General features: G+C 28.7%; 1 protein-coding gene across 1 annotated transcript; it reads left to right on the forward strand.

Annotated features, from left to right (window-relative positions):
- Positions 1-2,940: 2,940 nt before the first annotated feature.
- On the forward strand, positions 2,941-9,486 carry LOC105774688 (beta-glucosidase 46-like). The gene is given in 14 exon segments (XM_052632218.1): positions 2,941-3,110; positions 3,202-3,336; positions 3,420-3,486; positions 3,575-3,633; positions 6,653-6,728; positions 6,829-6,903; positions 6,991-7,078; positions 7,171-7,423; positions 7,519-7,634; positions 7,728-7,983; positions 8,665-8,767; positions 8,849-8,957; positions 9,105-9,263; positions 9,265-9,486. Coding segments are annotated over 14 exon segments (1,599 nt in total). The 5' UTR covers positions 2,941-3,065; the 3' UTR covers positions 9,323-9,486.
- The last annotated feature ends 240 nt before the right edge of the window (positions 9,487-9,726 follow it).

The following is a 9,726-nucleotide window of genomic DNA, read 5'->3' on the forward strand; positions in this document are numbered from 1 at the left end:
GTAAAAATTATAATTTAATTTCGACATCCTTAAAAAATTTCTACTTTCTCCTTGTACCTATAATATTACATCCATGAACAATAACCATATTATATAAATACGAGTCTAACCAATCTAAAGGACACACACTCTAAATTACTCAACAATGTTTTATTTGTTTTAACATAAAATTAAGTTTTACTTAGTATAATTAACTAACACAATAATGTTTTAATAGTACAATCAACTACTTATATGTATTTTAATAAATTAAAAGTTTTATAAAAGGAAATTTGCGCTTAGATTGTCGTAAATTATTATTTTGATGGATTTTATGAAACATCACACATTTTCCTTTTTAATTTTCAATTTTAATTACAATTTTCATTTATTATAAGTTGTCAGATAGAAGAGAATCTTTTATGTAATTACTAGAAATTACGTTTTAATTTAAACCATATTTGGTGGATCTGTTTTAATACATTAAAATTTGCTATGTATATTTTGAAGAACTACATAATCATATATATATATATATATATATATATATATATATATATATTATCTTCAAACCATCCTTCAACCAAGGTAGACATGGAAATCAATACTAAAACACATTACTATTTTGTAACAGAGGATAATGCGTTTCAACGTATTTGAACTCACGTCCTCCAGTATTAATAAAAATGTACATACCAACCGAGCTAAGACTCAACCGGCATTGTTTTCTTTGTTAATAAATTTTATTTATTCATTTTTTATTCAGATGTAAAAATATCAACCTTAGTGCTCTTTGTTTGTTTCTCTGACATTAACAAATTGATCTTATTTGCTGACATTTAAATCCCTTGTAGAAAATGCTGCTTCTTTTTTTAAAGAAGAAAATACCAATCTCTTTATTCAATTGTATTTTCACTTCTAAATCTATATTTAAGAATTTAAACTAAAAGAGAACACTAATTATTTATTATATGATTTGTGTGTGATGTACATGAAGTGATGTTGACAATAAAATTCACAATACTCTTTTTATAAATTTTATTTAATTAGTATACCCAATCAACAAAATAGACATACAATTAAGGCTTTTTCCTCACCTTAATTTGTTTCTATTTTATTATAATATACTTTAAATAATAATAATATTTTATTTAAGTTTTAAAATCTAATTCTCTGAATTTAATCTCTTTAATTTTTAGATTTAAAAAGCAAATTCAAGTGTGAACACCATTAAGATTTTTCTGCTAAATTCAACGTTGTTTTCTCTGTAACATGTTTATCAAGAGAGTCTTTTTCAATTCCAAACATTAAGAGATAAAATTTAAATTTGGAAATTTCTAAAATACAAGTCAAAGCAAACATTTAAGCCCCCAATTACATTTTCAAACCTTAATATCTATGGATGAATGTTGGGTTCAGACCTTGACGAAAACGCCAATATGTCCAAAACCGCCCTATAAATATTTCTCCAATCCTATTTTTTATTAGCAAGAAATTAGTAAAGTATGGTCGAGTAGGAGTGCCATTCTCTTTTGTCTTTTTTTTTTTTTAAATAATAATAAAATAGTTATTATACATAAAATTAAATAGTAAATTACTTTTTCAAGTTAAATATTTTATTATTAAAATTAACGTGGTTGATGAAATAACAATAAAGTTACATTTAACATGTTACTTGTACATTATGTCAATGTATAAAAATTAATTTTGAACTATAAAATGGATTAAATTTTTAATGTTATGTCCAATTTGCTCTTTAATTTAACATATAGGTATTAATTTACTTAATTTTTAAAATTGGAAAAAATACAATTCGATTCTTAATAGAAAGGTCACTGTGGTACATTCTCAAGAAATCATATATCTTAAAAAAAAAAGCTTAATACTCAATTTAGCCCCAAATTAGACATATTTTCCCAATTAGGTATTTAAATTTTTTGTCTCAGATTAATACTTAAACTATCATTTTCTTATCTTATTCAACTTTTTTTTAATGGTGTTAAAAATTAGGTTGCCACCTGACACCTTTCAACCAATAAGAATGTGCCATATGGTACTTAGGTTTGTTTATTAATATTATATATAATATATTTTTAAAATTAAATAAAATAATATATAATATATAAATAATTCAAAAAATTTAAAAGGTAAAAAATCTAGAATATATAAATATAAATATATAATACTATATAAAATTTAACATATATCATAAAATTAAAAAAAACTTTAGAGTTTTTAAAATTTTTAAAATATATCTATAAATTTTTGCATTTTTAGAATTTAGGGTTTTGAATTTTTAAATAATATTTTGATATTTAAAAGGGTGATGTGTCATGTTCTAGTAGCGCCACATGGACCAAGGGCTTAGCTAGGGGTGGTAGGGGCCCAGTCTCCCCTAAAATGAAAAAAAAACTTCATTTAAGTCCTTTAAATTTTTTTTACATTTTAAATTAGTAAATGTAAAATTACACTTTGGCACCCTAAAAATAAAAAAATTTTGATTTAATCTTTTAAAAAATATAAAGATATAGGCTATTAAAATGGTGAAATTACATTTTTTACTATCATAAAAATTATAATTTAATTTCGGTCCCCTCTAAATTAATTTTCTGGCTTTGCCCTTGACATGGACAGTCAAGGTCGGCAACGTCTTGTCAATGATGAGTAAATTCTTTTATTTTAAATAAATACAAGTGCTACATGGCGCATTCTAATTGGTTGAAAGGTGATACGCGACGCATTCTAATTGATGTCATGTGGTAATCTTTTTTTTTTTACGCTGTTAAGAAAATGACTGAACTGGGTAACGGAATGATAGTTTAAGTACCAATTTGAAATAAAAAAAAAGTTTAAATACCAAAATGAAAAAACTACATAATTCAAAGGCCAAATTTAAAAAGAAGAAAAAAAAAACCTGTTGAATAATATTTTTATGATTTGTGGTCTTCAAACTTTGTTTGGCTACACTGTTCATACAACCAAATTAAATCATCAAGAAGATAGATTCAATTTTGATGAATTGAAACATTATAATACTTTTACAATTCAACCCTCCAGTTGGTATTTTGTCAGTGGTCAAGGACGGCATGCAACCAACATTTTCATCTTATCTTCTCCATATCCTTTCTACAGTAAACTTTCTGCATCACTTGTATTTGGTCATAGCATCAGATTTGGTATATTGGATTCTCCATGCTTTGCATTCTTTTCTTTGCCTTCCAGATGTTCGTGTTATTGCCTCTTCCGGTTTCACCGGAGCTGTTAACGCTGAAACAAAGCCTGGGTAATGGTAATAATAACAATCCATCTTCATTTCCTCCAAACTTTCTCTTTGGAACGGCCTCCTCTGCTTACCAGGTTTGCTTCACCACCAGTCTTTCAATTTGTTTATCCTATTGAAAACAAGCAGATGTAATGAATGGTCTTTTCATTTTGGGCAGTATGAAGGTGGTTACTTGAGTGATGGGAAAGGTTTGAACAATTGGGATGTTTATACCCACAGACCAGGTCATAATTCAACATCGAATTCCTTCAAACTTGCTTTTTGTTTAAAATGATATTCCCATCTTCAACAACAACAAATAATTTATTGCAGGAAAGGTCATTGACGGAAGCAATGGAGACGTAGCAGTGGATCATTATCATCGCTATTTGGTAAACTTACTTCGCATCCATGTAGCCTTCTGCACCGCGTTTCTTTCTTTTCCAATTTAGCTGAGGTTCACCCCTCAATTTTTTTAGAAGGGTAAACTACGTCAACCAACTATAGGTCTGTTTCTTCTTCTCTTCTTTTGTCACTTAACTAAACCAGATTTGTTGTCCATTTCCATTTAGTGCCGATGAGTGTTTAACTCGAAGGTAATATAGTGGTTGAAAAATTGATATAAAGACAAATTTTATGTATTTTTATTATTATTATAAATTTTTTAAATACCATGTCATTTCCTCAAACATTTAAAGGTTCTGTCAGTTTGAACGGTTCGTTTTTTTTATACCAAAAATCAAATAAATTGAATTATCCATATAAGCGAATAAATCAACCAACCTAAGGAGTAAAATCGAATAAACTTATAATTTTTTTCCTTTAATTTTTTCAAATAATTTTCTTCTTTCTTCAAATTAGTATATTATATTACTTTTAATTTTATTTTTATTTCAAATTCATTATAAAATATTAAAATTAAATCAAATAATTTTAATGAACTCAAAAATATTTAATTTCTTGCATGGCCAACATACAATTCCCAAGTCTTCTATGGTTCTTAACGGGTATATATTAATTTGCGTTTTTTAATATATTAAATGATGAAAAATAAAATGAATACAATAAAAATTAAACTATCAATTTGGATTTTATATATTAAAATGTATTGGGTTTTAAATCTTAATGGCTTCCGGCTTTTAAAAGTGTTAAGTTTTAATGGGTATTTGAGTTTAGGTATGTAAATGGGTTATAGGCTTATAGTTTTATAGATTATGGCCTTAAACGGTTTATTCGGTTTAAAATGTCAAAATTAAAAGTCAACTAAATAAACTAATTAAATCGAACATGAAAACCGATTAAACCAAAAATCGAATAAACTGGAAAAACAGTTTTTCGGTTTAGAATTTTAAAAGCACTTAAAGAAAATGATAAAAAAGTAATCTTAATTAATTAAGCGACTACTTTTAAAAAAATCATAATTAAGTGATAAAAAATAGACTCATAATTGAGTAACCTGTAAATTTTAAAATTATGCGCTTTATTCCCCATTTAGCCTCTAAATTATACTTGTTTTCTTACTGGAGTATTGAGACCATCGTTGTCACATTTTACCTCCAAAAAGTTGCAAATTAGTAGTTGATATCATTTGTTACTTGTCATGTAGGCATTGAATATTTGTATATAAATTAGGATAAAATGATAATTTAAATAGGTTTTTTTTGGCACTAAGAAAATGGGAGTTAAATATGAATTAAAACATGATAAAATTACATTTTGTGCCAAAGTATCTTCACATCACCATTTAAAAATAATGTAAAATTATATTTCTCCAAAAAAATAACATAATTTAGTCTAAGTAATATTTTGTAATTTAATGCAACCAATTTTATAACACTTTTAATTATATATCATTGTTACTTTTTTTCTTTTTATATTTTTAATTAATCTAATGAAGATATTTGTGGTAGTTATTTTGTTAGTAATATTTTTCATCCTATGTTCATAACAAAAAGATATATTAAAAAATTAAATTATTACTATATATAGTGCAAATTAGATATTTTTTATAAATTAATATAATTTTATGTTTTCTTTTATAATATTAAATAATTTTATACATATTCTTATTATTTTAATGACATTTTGATTTCTTAGATTATAATTCTTTTAGATATTTAATCACAAAAATAATTTATAATATTTGTAAATAGAAACAAATTATTTTGATATTTTTATATTAATAAAATTAAATATTATGTATAATGTAATCAGTAACGTTTAATTATAATGCTTTTCTAATGTCCACAATATAGCTATAACATATTTAGATAGCAAAAAATTTTAGGGTTTAGTCCGTCTTAGCTCATTTAACAATTAAAGATTTCTTTGTGGATGGAGTCTTAACTCAATTGCTATGGGTGTTTAGGACTATAAATGAATCGAGCTTGAACGAACATGTTCGTTTGTTTATTTTTAAGCTTATTCGTATTCAGTTTGTGTTCGTTAAGAATTTTAAATTTTTGTTCATGTTCATTTATTTACAATTATGTGTATTCATGTTCGTTTGTTTAATGTTCACGAAAATGTTCATGATCATAGAATTGAACATTTTCACGAACAATGTTAATAAATAATAAACAAACAAACAATAAATACATACATACATACACACACATATATTGTTTAGATATAAAATAGTCAAATATAAATATTAATAATTATATTATAAATGAAAACAAATACAAACCAAGATAAATTTATTAATATATACTAACGGAACAATAAACAAGTTTTAAGATAATTTTATTAATATATACTAATGAAATTTTTATAAGAAAATATCATTAGTAAATAAACGAGTCAATAAACGAGCTTGTTCATGAACATAAACGAACCGAACACACCTCTGTTCGTGTTCGTTCATTTATTAAACGAACATAAAAATTTTCTTCATACTTGTTTATTTAGCTTAATAAATGAACATAAATAAATGTTATACGAACTGTTCATCGAACGTTTTGTTCATTTACACCCCTATGGACATTGTTGTCAATGTGGAAGGATATAAGTTCGGGTGTACTAAAGTGCATTATTCTCTTATTTATGGATTGAGAAGGGGCTATAGAAAAAGTTAAACCTACATGAAAGTATCTATATGATACTTGTATTATAGGAATTGGTTCAAATTAGTCCTACTACTACTAAAGAATACTAAAGCTTAATAGAGTTAACATTTATTATTTAAAATTGACAATAAAATATTTAAATTCCATAACCATAAAAACTTTTAAAATATTAATTCTATTAAACACTGTAATTTAAAAAAAAGACACTAAATTGATTCATTTAAGGATAACATAGATTTTGATGATGATGATAAATTACAAACAAATTAGGGAAAAATAAGTAATTGAAATTTTTACATTTTTTTTTTTTTGGAATTAATTAAGAGATTTTAATTTGATATAGGAAGACATTGATCTAATGGAATCACTGGGGGTCAACAGCTATCGATTCTCTATTTCTTGGGCAAGAATTTTACCAAGTAAACCTTTGAATGACAGGATATTTGATGTTTAAATCAAGAGTTATCAATATTGGAATATCTATTCTTCACTAATATATGTTCTCCAATTTCCTGACAGAGGGGAGATTTGGATATGTCAATGTAGCAGGCATCGATTTCTACAACAATCTAATTGATGCTCTCCTACTCAAAGGTTTATTTTTATATATTTTGGCATTTCTTGAATGACTTCTCTTCAAAACATTGCATAAATAATTGCAGATTTGGCCTTTTTCTACAGGGATTAAACCATTTGTAACTTTGACACACATTGATCTTCCCCAAGAAATTGAGGACAGATATGGAAGTTGGCTGAGTCCTGAATCACAGTACAATTATCCTGTTTCTTGTATTCAAATGAAATGGTAGTTTCTGCACACCATTGTCGAGCTCACTAATGGCATTGATCTTTCATTTTCAGACTGGATTTTGCATACTTTGCAGACATTTGCTTCAAGTCTTTTGGGGATAGGGTGAAGTATTGGGTCACTTTCAATGAACCCAATTTCCAAGTCAAGTTTGGGTATCGAGAAGGGACTTTTCCACCATCACGATGCTCCTTTCCATTTGGAAATTGTACCTGTGGAGATTCAGAGAAGGAGCCTTTCATAGCAGCTCACAACATTGTCTTATCACATGCAGCCGCTGTTCATATTTACAGATCAAAATACGAGGTATGAGTGACATTACAAAATCTAAATGCCATTGGCTTAATGTAGACTTAGAAGGTTTAAGGACATATTTCTTACTTAGAGCGATGAATGTTTAGGCAAAGCAAGGAGGCAGCATTGGAATCGTTATCAATGCAGCATGGTTTGAACCCATCAGCAGCTCCATGGCTGACAAGCTAGCAGCAGAAAGAGCTCAATGCTTCACTACCAATTGGTATATTTCTTCTTATAAACCCTTCTCTACTTCAACTTTTCTATATGTTTCCAATTGATATCTTAAAGATTCTGGTGTAACTGTAACTTTAAGGTTTCTAGACCCGATTGTTTTCGGAAGATATCCTCCTGAAATGCAAAGCATATTAGGATCTATTTTGCCTGAATTTTCGAAAACGGAGAAGGAAATGTTGAAGAAAGGGTTGGATTTCATTGGAATCAACCATTATTCAAGTTATTATGTCCAGGATTGTATGTTCACTGCGTGTGAACCAGGAACAGGAACCTCAAAGACTGAAGGGTTTTGGGCACAAAGTTACCAAAAGAACGGCATCCCTATTGGAGAACCTGTATGTAACCATATTCTTTTGCCTGTTGAAATGTCATAACCGGCTGACCAATCAGGTACTCTCATTTTCCGCAACTTGTCATGGCCACAATCTGTTATTGTCTTCTTTCGACATCCATATCTCATCATTGATCAAATGGTACAAGAGCTTCGGTAAGGACTCCTATATGTAGGAGTTCTTGGATTCAAACCTGGAGTGGTGCAGTTTTGGGTAACAAAACTTTGAAAACATGTGGGTGTCTAAAGAGAACAATATTGAATTGTTTACATGATCCGGTCGGTTGGTCATGAGATACTTGCTCGGAGTAAACGTATAATACACTACTCAAAAAATGAGTAAATTAGTCATTGTACATTAATTCAAAGAGCAAATTGGTCCTCCTATTAAAGATTTCATCTATTTTTGTTGTTAAAAACTAGTCTCAGTATGTCAAGATGAGGTACCCATGATATGCTATGTCTCACTGTTTGATTATTCTATCAGCCATGCCAATTTTTAATAATATAAATGGCTGAATTTTTTAAGAGAAAAGACCAATTTACTTTTTTATCTAAAGTACAAGGAGTAATTTATCCCATTTTTTGAGTATAGAGGACAAAATATAATTTGACTCCTAATAGGCTTTATGGTTTTTACTTGCTTGGCAACTTAAACCAGACGCTAAATCTTTTTGCTATGCAGATTGATGTGGACTGGTTGTATGTTTACCCTGGAGGAATGGAGAAGATCATAACCTATGTTAAAAAGAGATTCAACAACACCCCAATGATCATTACAGAAAATGGTATAAAGAGACAAAATGTTTCGTTTAAAGTTCATTGCAAAGCATTTTTCCACATTCATAATTGTATTTTGTTTGATGTAGGATACGGTGAGGTGACCAAAGCAAATTCCACCATTGAAGATTCCTTACAAGACGTCAACCGAGCCAAGTACATGGCTGGATACTTGGATTCCCTGTCAACAGCAATCAGGTGAAAAGCAAATGAGAAACAAAGAACAAACCATCCATTACATTGCTTATGTTTCTTGCCTATTTTGCAAGTTCTAAAATACTTCTCTGATTCTTTAATTGTGAGAGTGTAACTGATGAGTTTGTGTCTGCCATTGAATGCCATCAGGAAAGGAGCAGATGTTAGGGGCTACTTTGCCTGGTCTTTGCTAGACAACTTCGATTGGGAATATGGATTCACAAGAAGATTCGGACTTCACCATGTTGACTTTAAGACACTGAAGAGAACCCCAAAGTTTTCAGCAACTTGGTACAAAAATTTCATTGCAGAAAGTAAAATACCAGACAGCTGATCATCTTCATAAACGATCTTACTACTTCTACTAGCAAATTTCGTTATCTTTGCTCCCTTAAATTTGTACAATCAATATAAAATTTGTCCATACAAATTGTTTCTTAGAAATCTAATGAGACCTTTTACAGCAAGAGCCAAATGTGGAATAATAAGGGGGAAAATTTGTAATTTACAGTTTCATCTCCTCATGCCGCCATATATGGCTTCATAAAAGTGTTGACCACCATCCCATGAAATTTGACATGCTTGGAGACCAATGGCAACACTTGGCTCTTTTCCATGCTAGGCAATCATTCCATCTGTAATGGCCATTTCTTCATCATTCTCACTACTGTACTTGTATAGATTAAAGCCCAGGACAAGCCATCTCAGCTATAGCTGCTGGCATGTATAGTACTATGAATGGTTACCTTTCAGTGAGACCAAAGACGGGGGA

The sequence above is a fragment of the Gossypium raimondii genome, chromosome 6, assembly GCF_025698545.1.
Source record: "Gossypium raimondii isolate GPD5lz chromosome 6, ASM2569854v1, whole genome shotgun sequence".
In the NCBI taxonomy this organism is placed as follows: Eukaryota; Viridiplantae; Streptophyta; class Magnoliopsida; order Malvales; family Malvaceae; genus Gossypium; species Gossypium raimondii.